This window comes from Balaenoptera ricei, chromosome 13 (genome assembly GCF_028023285.1).
Source record: "Balaenoptera ricei isolate mBalRic1 chromosome 13, mBalRic1.hap2, whole genome shotgun sequence".
NCBI classification, from domain to species: domain Eukaryota; kingdom Metazoa; phylum Chordata; class Mammalia; order Artiodactyla; family Balaenopteridae; genus Balaenoptera; species Balaenoptera ricei.
In genome coordinates this window covers 1,323,499-1,338,814 of record NC_082651.1, presented here as the reverse complement: position 1 = coordinate 1,338,814, position 15,316 = coordinate 1,323,499, and the positions used below count along the sequence as shown (strand labels likewise).

Genomic DNA, 15,316 nt, shown 5'->3' with positions numbered 1-15,316 from the left:
TCACTCAGCTATAGCTGTAATGAAAACATCGTCGTCATTTACCAGAAGCCAAGACACACTTTCTATGTAGTAACTAGAACCGCTCCCCACACTGAAATTCAGTTTTCTCTTTTTGAAGATTCTACTTCTACATTTTAATTTTAAATAACTTTTAATTACTAATGATTATGAAAGTTATCCATCTTTTTTTTTTAATATAAATTTATTTATTTATTTTTGGCTGCGTTGGGTCTTCGTTGATGCGCGTGGGCTTTCTCTAGTTGCAGCGAGCTGGGGCTGCTCTTCGTTGCAGTGCGCTGGCTTCTCATTGCGGTGGCTTCTCTTGTTGCGGAGCACGGGCTCCAGGCGCGTGGGCTTCAGTACTTGTGGTACGCGGGCTCTAGGGTGCAGGCTCAGTAGTCGTGGCGCACGGGCTTAGTTGCTCCGCGGCATGTGGGATCTTCCCGGACCAGGGCTTGAACCCGTGTCCCCTGCATTGGCAGGAGGATTCTTAGCCACTGCGCCACCAGGGAAGTCCCCGAAAGTTATCCATCTTTTAACTTTATCCATATCGGAAGACTGTGATCAAGTAAGAATAAAACACTGCGTGTGATTCGTGATCCTTACTTTGGTGTTGCGGTTAAATCTTGAGAGGGAAGCCTGTCTTCATGGGCTGTCAGTTTTGCCCATCATTCTCCAATAACGTGGAGAAGTGTTTGTAAAACGGCCAAGTCACAGGCGGTTGATTAAATGCCATTTCCAGGGGGAAACACCCATTTGGCCCCCAGGCCCTGACACTGTGTGTGGCCATGACACCACTTCCTAAATCTCATTTTGTGACATCAGGGATTTCCTCCAAAAGGATTATCTTAATTTTTCCCCAAAGGAAATGGTTTGTGAAATAAAGGGGAACCAACAGTTCCAGAGTGACGTGATTACAGAAAAGTTACCGACAGGATGGAGCGGGGAAGGCCAGGCAGCCTGCCCGGCTCGGCTCAGGACACCTCACCTTTCTCTCTCCTTAGTGTGAGTTCCCCCAGTATGACCCCCGCCCCCCCATCACAGATGCATAACAGGAAAGACCCATTTGTGGTGAGTGATTTAGTGGGAAGACTTTACAAAGAGGTTACTTCCCTCGTTTCCTCTAATATGGAAGGAATCGTGATTCCTCAGGAAGCTGGACCCTGGGGGCAAGGCTGGTGGGCAGGAAACCTGGGAAGACTTCTCACATCTGCATGTGGCTGGAGGTGAGACCATCAGCACAGTTTCAAATTCTGAGCTTTCTTTAAAGCGGCAGGATTCTTCTTTTCCCCCAAAGAGAATCTTCACGGAACTCCAAACCAAACTTAGAACCATTAAAAGCAGGGCTGTTCTTGGCTAGGGTCCCCTCCCCATCCTGGCGGGTCCCAGGCTTCTTCGGCATTTTGTTAAACACTGCGAATTTGGAGCATTAGTTTTTCTTATTCTACAGGCTTGTTCTATGATAAACCAGTTCTGGGTTGTACCTAGAAAGACAGTATTCATGGAAGTTTGATTCTTCCAACTTGATGCGTTCTGACTTTTCTTCATTTCACACCCTAGAGTTTTGCTTTGGATCAGCCTCCAGCCTTTCTCCTGCGCTCAGAAATCGAGCCATAGTATGTCTGATCATTTCTACATGCTTAGAAAAGAGGCAGCTCGTTCTAGCAAAAGAAGCTCTCCCTTTGCAGAAGTCTTCATTTGGGGGAGCACACCCCGGGCATGCAGGGGGGTTGCCATAGGGATGGCTTCAAGGGCCCATTTCTGGACCCTCAGATTCTGGTCTCAGGGCCTGTTCATCCTAAAATCGATTTGCCTGATGATATTTTTGTATTCACGATAGCGCTTAGTCCTCGCCCTTGACGAAAGGAAGGGATCTGAAATCTTACTCTGACGAATTGCTCTAGGACCCCCATCAGAAGAGATTTTTGGGGGGTCCCTAAACCCACAGGGCTACCCGCCTTTCCCGGCCTTATGTATTCTCTTGCTAAGGATGCAGCCCAGCTGAGGAACCGTATTGGGTGTTCTGTATGCGGATAGATGGCAGGTTTGGGAATGTGGGGAGTCGTCGTGACAACTGTCTTTTAGGACTTTGCCCTAATCTCGTCCCCTAATTTCAAAAGGACTCATCGTTTTAAGACAGAGAGAGGCGTGGAGAGAGGCTGCGGAAGGGCGGGGGCGGTGGGAGCCGAGCAGAGCAGGCGTGACGCTCACCGGGCTCCGAGCGGGTCACGGTCCAGCCGGGCTGCGTCCACGGCAGCGTCCTTAAGCCCCACCGTGTCCTGCCCACCTGAATCACAGCTTTAAAGACTTATTCCAGCCACAACCGGCCCTAAGCTTTTCAGTCTTCTACTAACAAATACAACATATATGCCAACTGCTGGCCTCCTTTTGCTTTGTTTTTTTAAGCAATATGTGTCTTTCTCTGTTCATTAAATGCAGAGTCATTGCTGATCATTTATTTTTCTCCTTACACTTGATTTTAATGGGTCTCAAAAGTCTGTGACAGATCTTTGGTCGAGTTATTTCCATCGAAAATACTGATTTTAAAAACTGATAAATTAAAACTGCCACTCGCGTGCGCAGTGGCACTCTGCTTCCGAAGGCTTTACGACGCCTTGTTACCATTACCCAGCCTTTCACTAGTAAACTTAAGTGGCAAGTTGAGACAGTTTGAGTCTCCTTCCTCCACTGAACAAGACGGGGTGGCAGGTAAAAAGTTGATCATTTCTAACTACAGTTATTTCTGCATTTTTATATTATGTTTCTTTAAAAAATTACTGCTAAAAGCTCAATATCAGATTTCTATGAATGTACACAGTATACACTCAGTAAAGGAACATATCTCACTTATAAATAACTTCTGCTTTGGGCTACACGTTACAATGCATTGTGACAGAATATTGAGTAATAGTGTATTGAGTTAATATCTTCTGTTTGTAACTTTAAAAAATAGACTCATTAAATGTATCAGAGCTCATTCATTTGAGTTTAAAAATGAAGTAAGACTTTTTCTGGCACACGATAAATCTGCTTTGCCCGGAATGCCAGTTAAGCTGTAGGGGATATGGTCAATATATTGAATGAGCTAAATCTGCAGCTAATTTCCATAATTGAGGAGATTGAGTTGACAACTGGAACATCATTAAGCATGGATTTTGATAATTAAACAATATGTGATTTTGACAAATAACTTGTAAGGAGCTCAGAGATTCAAAGGGATGCATTATATATAATTCCCACAACTTATTTACGTGAAAAGGGTACAAGCAACCCCCAAAATAGAAAATAAATCTAGAATTAATGTTGAACCCTGAGTCTCCCAGGAGTCAGTCATCTTTATTCATGGAAGCATGAAATAATGGTGAGGGTAAAGAGTGGCCCTGCTCATCTCATTAGGGTTTGCTTCTCATGTAAATAATTAAATAGTGAATAAAATGTAACATTCGTAACATACCTATGTTTTCATCATTTGTATACCAACAATCATTGTAATGATAACTTAATCCAGAAGAAAAAGAATGTTAACCCTTAGGGCCTTATGGATTTGGAAAGTAAAACAAATTTTAAAGTTTCACAATACATTTTAATTGCAGAGAAATATGGTAGGATGATCAGTTAAAGACCTTAGTGGAAAAAGTGTTGTTGTAGCATAAAACTTTTGGGGGGAAATGAAAGGAAAACAGTTCAAGGAGAGAAATGAAGGATACATTTTCCACCTATAGGAAAAGAATATTTTTTAAAACGGGTTTTGGCCCCATTTAAAAATGTTTACATTTTTAAAAAATATGCTAGCACATTTACTGTTCGTAAGTACGTATTTTCAACGTGGGGGGAGGTTTGTACGTCTGTGCACATTTTCCGGGGGGGTGTCTGTGGCTCTCGACCGATCCCTCCGGGTGGAGCCAGTGTGGAGGAGCTCACCCTTCTCTGGGGGCGGAGGATCAGTTCTGGCCTCAGCGGGTCTTTCCTGTGCCCACACTAGGTGCCGGGAAGGTACCGAAGTGTGTCCGCCTTCACGGATCTCAGGAGGATTACAGATTCTGGGCAGAACTTTAGTCCAGAAACCTCTTTCCTCCAGTCTCCGCAGAAAAATTCCATTCATCCCGGGATTGTTTCCTATTTACGAGCCGGCGGTACTTTCTGTTTCAGTTTGAAGGAAGGAAGTACTGTGAACATGACTTTCAGATGCTCTTTGCTCCGTGCTGTCACCAGTGTGGTAAGTTTCACTGCCGAATGCAGGGTGAAAAGTAAGTTCCCTTCAGAACGACTTCATAGCACGTGCTCATAGGAAGGAAAGCGTGCAGGTGCTTTGTCAGCCCTCTTCCCGTCAGTAATGTTAATGACGCTTCTCAGGGCCTGTAGGGTGAAGGTAACCGCAGGACTCACCGGACTTCTGTTCGATGCCCCGTAGGATTCCTTTCTCCCCTGTCAGTGCAGCCTGGGCGGCCTCAGCGGGGACCTTGAGACGCGCAGGGGTGGCCTGCGTGTCACACGGCAGGAGACACTGGGGACACCGAGTAGCGTGCTGACAAGGTTGAATGAAGGAAGAAATTAAGTATGTGGTACAAGAAAACGTGCGGTGGATTTCTGTTTTCTGTGTCCGTGGCCAGAAAAAACCAAAAAGACCTTCGGGAGAGGGAGAGCCCAGTACCTCCTCTGGAAAAGCAGATTCAGAGATGTGATAGACAGCCTTAAAGTGTGGCGGCTACAGAACCCAAAACAAGGACTCAGATGACGCGGAAGCACTTTTCTAGTAGCGCTTCGTGCGGGCGCCGCACACGTGGGGAAAGGGGCAGGTGTTTTGCCGGCGGCTGAGGGCGGGGACACCGCGCTGCAGCCGCTGCGCTCCTCTCCGCAGGGGAATTCATCATCGGCCGAGTGATCAAAGCCATGAACAACAGCTGGCACCCCGAGTGTTTCCGCTGTGACCTCTGCCAGGGGGTCCTGGCAGACATCGGGTTTGTCAAGAGCGCCGGGAGGTAGGAGCAGGTCACCCCGTCACCTGTCGGGCACGGGTGGGCAGAGTGGCGCTCCGCGGTCGCGCGTGCTCCCTGGGGCCTCGGACACGGAGCTGGGGCGTGGGGCCCGGTGTCTGCGGGAGAGGCTACCGCAGGGAGTTTCTCAGCCATCAGTCTGGTCCTCTGGGAGGGATAAATAACTTCCCGTGTGAAAAGTCGGGGCTCGGTTCTGCTCTTTTAAGCCCAGCGGTGATGTTTAAAGAAATGGTTTCTTTAATTTCTTTTCAGAGATACGGGAATCTTTTTTTTTTTTCATTATTAGGAAGAACCTTAGATTTTAAATTTAAGTTTCTAAAACAGTTTTGGCTCTGTCTGTTTAGACATCTGTGTCGCCCCTGCCATAACCGAGAGAAAGCCCGAGGCCTTGGGAAATACATCTGCCAGAAGTGTCATGCCATCATTGACGAGCAGCCTCTGATATTCAAGAACGACCCCTACCATCCAGACCACTTCAACTGTGCCAACTGCGGGTATTGCAGTGTCTTCCTTTTCGTTGTGCAAAGAGAGGGAGCCAGTGATCACACTGATCTGTAGTCTTTCTGTTACTCTGGCACCCAAATCGGTTTCCTTCAACTTTTAATCTGGAAAACGTTAAACCTGTGGAAGAGTCAAGAGAATAATACATAGAGAACCGCCATACCCTTCATTCAGTTTCACCAGGCAACATGTTGCCACATTTGTGTGTGTGCGTGTACACGTGAATGTATACACATACCTTTAAATAGTCAGCTCATATTAAAATACCCCTAATGATTCCCACAACTGTTTTTCATCACTGTGTTCTTCCAATACAGGATCCCCCCAGAAACAAAAAACTTAAAAAGGTCTTATCTTCATACGTGCATAACAATGTGTGACAATTAGAGTGTTATCTTAAATTACATTTGTTACTTTTGCTGTATTTACACCTAAAGGGAATTTTTTTTTTTTCCTCGAAAGCTCATGATAAATTGTTAGGCTGTGAGCTTCGGAATCTGCCATCTAATATAAGAACTTAATGGAAAAGATACTTTACTGTAGTCAGCATGACCATCCGTGCTAAGTTACGGTAGGGAATGGAGAGCTGGGGTGAAGGCTGACAAACAGCTTCTTTTGGGAGTTCAGTTTCTACCTTATCTCGTCCTCTTGCCTGTCCTCCCTCGGTTCATTTTTCATGAGCGCTTCTAAAGAATCTTTTAAAACCGATGAAATTCATCTTGCTTTGGGGCCATCTCTGTTTATGGACTCAGGAGACTGAAAATAGTACTGAACTTAAGCATTTGGAGGAGGAACGGCCTGAGCATCTTGTTTGTGTATTTTCTATTAACCTAAAACTATTCTTAGCAGCTTGCTAGTGAGTGTCAGTAAGCGGAACTAGTCTCCAGACTCCTCGGTTATTTTGGGAAGATAATGTCGGCGGGTCTGCCCTCACGACTGGGATCCTCCTCCCCAGCCTTTTAAGGGAGACGAGGGGCTCTAAAGTGACAGCAGACAGGGGACGGTAGCTGTGGCCGGTGTGGTGGTGTGTGTCCGGCCTGTCAACACTGCGTGATGTTGATGTTTGGATACGAATCTGAAGCCTGTGCAAGCCTCTTGATCAGACTACTCTGACCACCTCCAAGGGGGAGAAAAGCAGCTACAGGGGTTGTTGCGGGTTCTCTTCGGAAACCTTCTCGGAGGCACATGGGCTGCACCGGTTGCCTGCCTGCCTTGCGGTGGCGCTGCTCAGCTGGTCCCTTTCTCGTGGGCAGGAAGGAGCTGACCGCCGACGCCCGGGAGCTGAAGGGGGAGCTGTACTGCTTGCCGTGCCACGACAAGATGGGGGTCCCCATCTGTGGCGCCTGCCGCCGGCCCATCGAAGGGCGCGTGGTGAACGCCATGGGCAAGCAGTGGCACGTGGAGGTGAGTTCCCTGCGGAGGGGTGGCCGGGGCCCTCGCACGCCCGAGGCTCAGGTGCGCTGGCGAGGCTGGGAGATGCTGAGGGGCACACGTGGACCTCGTGGAAGACTAAGAACATAGACTCTACACGGCTCCGTGACCTCCAAGTGACGAGGCAAGCAGTGCTCTTGGTTCCTAGATCCCTGAGGCAGGAGGTGTCCTGGTCCAGCCCAGAGATGTGTCCCCACGTTCACCTCTGTCCTCACTCTATGCTGTCGAGTCAAGGCCTCCGGACGCCTGGACGAAGGCTGGATGCACCACAGGGTCACCTGTGGCCCAAATGACATAAGCACCCCAGGCTGTCACGGATCTCCTCTGAGCTACTTCAGCTTTGGGGTTTTGCTTCACTGTGTAAATAAAACATGGCAATCCAAGTATGACCTAACGCAATTTCTTTCAGCATTTTGTTTGTGCCAAGTGTGAGAAACCGTTTCTCGGACATCGCCATTACGAGAGGAAGGGCCTGGCGTACTGTGAAACCCACTACAACCAGGTAGGGACGGGGCTGGTGGAATACTACACACACTTGTATGAACTTGAGCTTCGCAATGCTTAAGTACAAGGAGAGCTCTGGGAGAATGTACTTTGGGCTATAGCGATTGCTTTTTTTAAAAATTTATTTATCTATTTATTTATTTTTGGCTGTGTTGGGTCTTCGTTTCTGTGCGAGGGCTTTCTTTAGTTGTGGCGAGCGGGGGCCACTCTTCATCGTGGTGCGCGGGCCTCTCACTGTCGCGGCCTCTCTTGTTGCGGAGCACAGGCTCCAGATGCGCAGGCTCAGTAGTTGTGGCTCACGGGCCCAGTTGCTCCGCGGCATGTGGGATCTTCCCAGACCAGGGCTCGAACCCGTGTCCCCTGCATTGGCAGGCAGATTCTCAACCACTGCGCCACCAGGGAAGCCCACGATTGCTTTTTAACGTTTTATTTGGAAAATCATTTCAGGCTCGCAGAAAGGTTGTAAAATAAAAAATACAAAGAAAATACCTACCTGTTTTACTCAGGTTTACTACCTGCTTCATCATGTGTGTGTCCTGCCCTCTCTATGAAGACGACACTTACGTAAATGCACGTTTCATTATATACAAGTTTATGTACACATATAAACACATGCGTATTTTTTCTGAAGCATTTAATGATGAGTTCCCCATGCTCCTTTACCCCTAAATACTTCAGTGTACATTTCCCAAGAATACGGGAATCTCTTATGTAACCATGGTTATCTGTATTGATTACTTCAGTCTGTCCATTCCAGTTCTGTCACTTGACCCAATCAAGTCCTTCTGGCCTTTTTTCCACTCCAGAACCGAACCCAGTGTAGGGTTTTCATGCTCCTTCAGCTTCCTGAAATCCAGAACATTTCCAGAGCCTTTGTTTGTTTTTGATCATGATGAAGAGTAAATTCTTTTCATTGCAGGAAGTAAAAACTAGTCAGTGAACTTTTACTGATTCTCTCTCTAGTAATGGCAAATTCTGGGTTTAGGTAGCCAGCTATTTGTTTTTAAGTTGTACAAAGAACTGAAATTATTTATATTAAATGTTTGGTGTTCTGATACTTAGTTGTAACACATCTTTACTTTTTTTTTTTTTCTTTTTTTTCATTTTCAGCTATTTGGTGATGTTTGTTTCCACTGCAACCGTGTTATAGAAGGTGATGGTAAGTACCTGCAGGGATTTTAACCTGTAGGGCACCGTTTTGACACAAAAACCCTTGGGTCATGTGAAGATTGAAAAAGGTTGTTTGCAATGTGATGGTTATCCGTTACTTTTCCTCTTTCTTTGCATATTTGCCAAGTATTCTCTAGCAGGGCGATGCTAACTCCTCAGAGGTGGGCTTGTGGCTCGTTTGTGGTGATACTTTAGGCCAGTGCCGTAGGGTCGTTACCATAGCAGCGGCTGACCTAGGGTCGTTACCATAGGAGCGGCTGACCTAGGGTCGTTACCATAGGAGCGGCTGACCCCAAGGCCTCTTCTCCTTCCAGTTCCTCCTTCCGGAAGCTGCAGGGCGTGTTTCTTGGGAGCACTTAGGAAGGGTCCCCTGCACGCTGCCAGTTATCTCTAGGTGTTTCCAGGGCCCGCCCCCTCGCCCCTGATTGATGGGGACGGGAAGGAAGCAGCTGTGTTTGCCAATAGGCGCAGCAAGTTCTGCCAGAAGTTTCCTGGCGAAGTTGCAAACATTCCTGCTTCAGCCTCTGAGCAGAGAGCCTAAGTCGGCAAACGCTTTCTGAAACACTGCCCGTGTGCCCTTCACGAAGGGGTGGGTTCAGGAAAGTGATCTCTAGTGCCTTTGGGAATAAATCTTACCCCCGCCCACGGAAGGCAGCTGCCAGGGGAGGGAAGCTCTTGCCTTAGTGTCGGCTTGGCAGACAGGCTCCTGCAGGCCGGTGAGTTAGCGTCTGGACTTTGTTTTAATTACCTGCTGTGCTAGGAAAGCCGGGGCCGCGCCGTCACAGCTTGGCGGTTGGGGGCGGGGCTGGGGGGTGTCGGCGTGAAGACCTGGTACCTGCCATTCGGATGCCTCACTGGAGAAGAAAACATGAACCACCAACACGGGTTGAAAAGGCAACGGTGATCTTCCCTAAGGGGAAGCCTACAGTCGTGGCAGACGAATGCAGAGCTGGGGTTGTGTGCTCTAACAACGTGATGAGATAAATTAATAAATAACGTCGACCGATCCTGTGAACGTCAGTTAACGGCACGAGATTTTCAGTGCCGTGTGTGGCTCTTCGGTGAGAAAAGCCCTCGAGGAGGGCACCCAGCCCGGGACGGGCGGGTGCGCTGAGTGACGGCCCCCCTCCTGTCCCCTAGTGGTCTCCGCGCTCAACAAGGCCTGGTGCGTGCACTGCTTCGCCTGTTCCACCTGCAGCGCCAAGTTAACGCTCAAGTAAGTCTGCCCTCGGCTCCCGCGAGCGCCGCCACCAACACTTAGGGGGCGTTGTAAAAACATTCGCAGAGTTTAAAAAGAATGATCTGATGCCTTATTTCTTCTCTCTGTTCAGGCCTTCTAAGAGCAAAGGTTCTTCCTTTAATTGTTCCCTGTTTTCTCCTGTTCCTTCTCTGTCCTGCGCAAAGGGATAAGTTTGTTGAAATTGATCTAAAACCAGTCTGCAAACACTGTTATGAGAAAATGCCAGAAGAATTTAAGAGGCGACTTGCCAGACGGGAGAGAGAAGCAAAGGATAAGGACAAGCAGAAAAAGAAAAAGCCAGTCTGTTTGTAAACTTTTCTATCCCTCTGTCATCATTTTCACTGCTTTCTCCTTTGGTTAGTCCTTTAGAATATGTTTTCATTCGTTTTTGTCTCTTGCTTTTTTCGTTACTTTCGGGCATGTATCTGTAGCCAGGAGAGATTGAAATAGAAGCGTTTGTCCCATGTAGAGCTGGTCCTTTTGCCTAATTATTAAAGTTACACACCTTGAGAAGGGTTCACACTTAACACTGGCTTGTACTTCACTTTCGTCCCTGAACCCGTAGACTCTCAGCTCGTTTTTTTAATCACAATATGGTATAGATTTCTTTTTTCTTTTTCCAATGGATTCAAAGGGAAGAATTCTAATCTCCTAATAGATACTGGAAAAGTTTCAAAGTATTCTTGTCTGATAATTGCAGCTTTTAAAATCCTGGTTTTTGGTTTCTTTGCCTAAAATAATATAATTTGATCAATTCCAGTGTTGCATGTTCTAAGTTCTATATTAAACTGAATCCTCTCAGCATGTTTCCTGTCTAAGCAGAGACCCTCTAGGTACATAATAAGATACGGCATCTCTGGTGTGTGTATTTGTGCTTTCATTTGCTGCCCACATGCTACTGATTATGAACTCATTTTCTTGATGTTTTCAAACTCAGTTGTATTCCTGATTTTTATGGGAAATATTTCAATCTTTGAAATTCTCTTGAATTGCTAGCATGATTGTCCCCGTTCCTTCATTGTACCATTGTGTTCTGAGCTCTAAGAGTTTTTTTATTGTTTAAAATTAAAGAGGAATTAAAATTCAGATATAAGATTAAAACATCGTAAGGTTTGTTTAGCAGTATCTCTGGGAGCAGGGATAATTTATTTCTTTCATCAAAAACATGGCGGTTTTAATAGCTTTTATTCTAAGAAGACTTTGGGAGAACTTTTAACTCAATGGTACTATTTAAATCAAATTGCCAGTTGAAATGTAACATCATTTGAATAACTGTCAGCATTAGGCTCTCTGAAAAACAGTAGAAAATAATTCCCATGTGGTGCTTTAAAATAAAAGATTTTTCACTTTAAATGTGTGGTCAGGAATTAACTTTGTCATTAATGTTGTTCTTTAAAATTATATCAGCAGATATAATAATTTGTCACAGCTGACAGTATATCACTGGACCTGTCCCACAAATGCTTCCTAAACATAATTTCACAGAAAATGAGCAAGTTGTAAAGTTCTGCATTTGCTCCATTCACAATTAAGGACCCATGATTTCAACGGTGATAAGCCCTCATAACTGTCAGCTGGAGATGCATCACCCATAGCTAGGAGGCCGTCTCAACACCTGTCCACAATTGTTTTACAAGTGAATTGAGAGTGTGTATTGCCCTGGCTTTTTAAAAAGAGTTGAGTTCTCCGTATATACGCCATTCACAGATGTGACCACAGGCCACAGGTCACAGATGTGACCACCTGGTCCACTTGTGCTCTTGAAGAGTGATTTAAAGCTTTCTGTCAGACAGCCAACCAAAATAACCTATATATTATGTTAGATTTTTTTCAAGATGCTTGTTGTTGTTGTGGGGATGGGAGGCCAGGAAAGATGAAACCTCACAGCTACATGATATAAAATACTAAGTAAGATGATTTTGCCTTCAATAAAGAGAGGATCATTCAAATTACAGAAATACAGTTCTTTGCTTTGAATGACTGTTCTTTAAAAGTGCTCTCATGGTACTTTAAAATGTGATTGACTTTAATTATCTGAATTTTATTTACATTATATTCCCTGTATACTTAGCACAGACTAAAATGTATCAATAATATCCATTCTGTATTACACAGATAGATGGACAAGATCCATTTACAAGGGCAACTTTCTTCAAATGATATTGTGAATTTTTTATGTTTACCATAATGATTAGAATTGAGATTAGAATTAAAGTTTTTTGCTAATACGAATATAGATGTTATATGCATAGTGTCTTCATTTACTTCAGTAAAATTACTGCACATTATTTGTCTGTCTATATACAAATGTTGACTACATTTCCACTAATTTCTTTTTTATTATTATTATTGTTATCTTTAGGAATAAGTTTGTGGAGTTTGACATGAAGCCAGTCTGTAAGAAGTGCTATGAGAAATTTCCATTGGAGCTGAAAAAAAGACTTAAGAAGCTAGCTGAGACCTTAGGAAGGAAATAACTTCATTTTATTTTTTCTCTTCTATGCAAAGATAAGAGATTACAACATTGCTTGACCTGATACACCCTTACTTAAAGCTGCATCGCAAAATAGTTGAGAGTGAAGAGGACCTATTGAGTGGTTTTCTTCATCTCCTTTTTCTCATTAAAAAAAGTTGTGTAATCATATTTAAAACATGGATGAGATCAAAATTTGCCTTTGTTAGTAACCCTTATCAATTTGAAATGTCAACTGTACTTAATAGCAAAAGAAACATGGTTAAATGTTAAATTTTAATTGAGGTCCAAAAAGTTAAATATAACTTTTAAAAATGAAAGTAAGGAGTCAGCTTTTACATGACTCAGATAAAAAATATACACACTATTTAACTTTGTACTCAAAAGCAAATTAATTGCAACTGCAGTTTGGGAGGATATAAGAAAGAAAAACAACCAATCAAGAAAAACAGACCTTACAGAATCTTAGTACATTTATCAAACTAGTGGCTGTAAAATGAATATACACATTACTAAGATAAGAAACAAGTATATTCAGAACTACTTGATTTGGGGATTTTTGTTGTTATGGTTAAGTGCCATAATTCCTATGCTTAGTTTTATATTTTATTCTCCTTGTGAACGTCTTCATACAATAATTACTTAACATAGTAGTTAGTTAGCTGATAGTATTCCTTTCTAAATTTTTGCCAAAAAATTTATACTAGGTATTTGAAAATACAGTATACTTTACAATATTGGGAAAATGAAGTATTTTTTAATGTATTACAGCAATTATGCTTCTAAGGTTAAGGTCAAAGATGTAGTCTTAGAATAGGACATGAAATTAAATGTTATGTAGTTTGGAATGTATCACTTAAAAAAAAAGTGAATGTATATGTATTGCTCATGTTGCCTTTATAACCATGCTAATATCTATGCTTTATACATAAATGAACTTGCCTTGCCTTAGAAAAATACATACATTAATCAGGAATTCTAGCTGTTTCAGACCTTACGAACTAAAAACAAGTGCATTGACTGAGATTTGTAAACTCAAATTCATTTACCACAGCTATGATTATATGTTAAAATTTTTTTCACTTTTTGGGGAAACACATTGAAATTAATTTCTGTAATCTTACTAGAAGAGAATGATGTTGATGTGTGTTTCAAATTTTTCATTACAAATCTCATAATTAGATTTTATTTACTATAAGTAGGAGGTATAAATGACACTTTTAAATTGGAAGAGGAATGTTCAAGTATCAATTTTAGGTCAAAAGTAGTGAATTATTTTACTTTGTAAAAAGTTTTATCCTGAAGTTTCTGGACCAGTCTTTCCTGATAAACTTGTATGCAAAGCAAATTTTCTGAACATTTTTTAAATGTTGCTGCTGCTATGTTATCACGTAAAAGAAAGTTGCCAAGATGGACTTAGGGGAAAATTATTGGTTTTTCCAAAAATTGCTGAAATATTGTTTTACCATTAAAAAAAAATCTCAGGATGCTACCAGTCTGCCATTAAAATATTTGTATGCATGTATTTTTTAAACATTTGTGCATGCACTTTACAGAGTAAACTGTATGTCAGTCTTCAGTTAATTTATAACCAATTGCTTTATTTTTTAGTGTTCTTTTAGAGTTCAAAGAATTATCAGTGATTGAAGATAATCAATATATAGTTTAAGACTGTGCTTAGAAGTCTGAAACTGTCTTTGCATTTGACAGCAAGAATCAAAATCCCTTCAGCGTGCCTTTGTTAGCTAATATATGACCAGCAACAAAAATCTTCAAAGTATTTATTAAATACTGTACTGTGGATACAGGCAGAATAGTGCAGGGTTTTCAGTCTGGGGTCTTGAGGCTAAATTCCTAAATGCTCTCACACCGGAAATTCGGAGCAGAGGCGCCCATTTGCCTGTGTTCCTAATCACTGGGAAGAGGCATGGGCTCAACTGCTGCCAGGTTTACGTCTCTCCTGCAGCCAGAGGCCCCACTGCTCACCCCTATCATAAAATACGAGTTCGTATTTTCTGCAAGTCTGCCCCGTTGAGCCTCCAAGGCTGTGGGGTGTTTTATCCAGACACACACCTCCTCCGCTTTAGGGGACACAGAGCCCTCACTCGTGGGGGGAGGAAGGGCCGAACAGTTGTCAGTGGACGAGAGGACGGAATTGCTTACTTTACGGTGTTTTGCACGGCTTCCTCTGGCCGGAGAGAAACTCAGGCTAGTGAGCAAATCTTGGCTTAAAATCCTACAAGGCAGTTTGAAATAATTCACTGTTTACCACTTCTAGGTGGTCTTTTTCTTATCAAGCCTAAGATAATTGGGAAAACGTTTGGGTACAAGTCAAACGTTCTTTGGATCATGTTCAAAGCCTTATTAACATTGTAACTGATGGTAGATCATTTTGCCTCATTTATTTGCCAAAATAGCAATTTCTAACTTAAGGAAATTTTGAGGTCAGCTTACAGCATTGTTATTGTATTTCATTTTAGATTGTAAGCTCAGTGGCAGGGACACTATGTCAATAATTGTGTTTTTACATAGCAACCCGTGCAGTATACTCTTGGTGCTTAATAAATGTTCATAATTGTTAAAAATACTGTTGTGTTTTGCTTAACTTGAATGGCTTTGAGACATGGAACCATGAGAATATAGGACTAGTGCTTAAGAAAGTTGTTTTGGAAACAACCTAAGCATCCATTGACGGATGAATGAATGAAAAAATGTGGTCTATATAACAATGGAATATTATTCAGCCAGAGATAAGAAGGGAATCTTTCCGTTTATGACAACGGGGATAGGACACTATGCTAAGTGAAATAAGTCAGAGAAAGACAAATACTGTATGATCTCACTTATATGTGGAATCATTAAAAAAAACTCCAATAATCAAAAAGCAAGAGTCATAAAAAAAAACAAGAACAGACTGGTGGTTGTCAGAGGTGGGGTGGGAGGGTGGAGGTGAGCAAAATGGGTGAAGAGGGTCAAGAGATACAAACTTCCAGTTATAAAATA

The 15,316-nt window shown here is 43.1% G+C and overlaps 1 protein-coding gene across 7 annotated transcripts in view; it reads left to right on the top strand.

Moving 5' to 3' along the window:
* The window catches only part of LIMS1 (LIM zinc finger domain containing 1), a 106,256-nt gene extending 91,356 nt beyond the window's left edge, over positions 1 to 14,900 (top strand). For 4 of the 7 annotated variants that reach the window (XM_059943382.1, XM_059943383.1, XM_059943379.1 and 1 more), the window contains exons 3-11: positions 4,150 to 4,216; positions 4,859 to 4,979; positions 5,339 to 5,488; positions 6,749 to 6,899; positions 7,336 to 7,428; positions 8,541 to 8,589; positions 9,741 to 9,816; positions 10,005 to 10,196; positions 12,203 to 12,289. In XM_059943382.1, the coding sequence (XP_059799365.1) occupies positions 4,150 to 4,216; positions 4,859 to 4,979; positions 5,339 to 5,488; positions 6,749 to 6,899; positions 7,336 to 7,428; positions 8,541 to 8,589; positions 9,741 to 9,816; positions 10,005 to 10,152 (855 nt within the window). In that variant the 3' untranslated portion in view covers positions 10,153 to 10,196; positions 12,203 to 12,289. Of the gene's footprint in view, positions 1 to 4,149; positions 4,217 to 4,858; positions 4,980 to 5,338; positions 5,489 to 6,748; positions 6,900 to 7,335; positions 7,429 to 8,540; positions 8,590 to 9,740; positions 9,817 to 9,931; positions 10,197 to 12,202 lie in introns of those variants that run through there. The other 3 variants (XM_059943380.1, XM_059943377.1, XM_059943378.1) reach the window with 2 other exon arrangements.
* Positions 14,901 to 15,316: the final 416 nt, after the last annotated feature.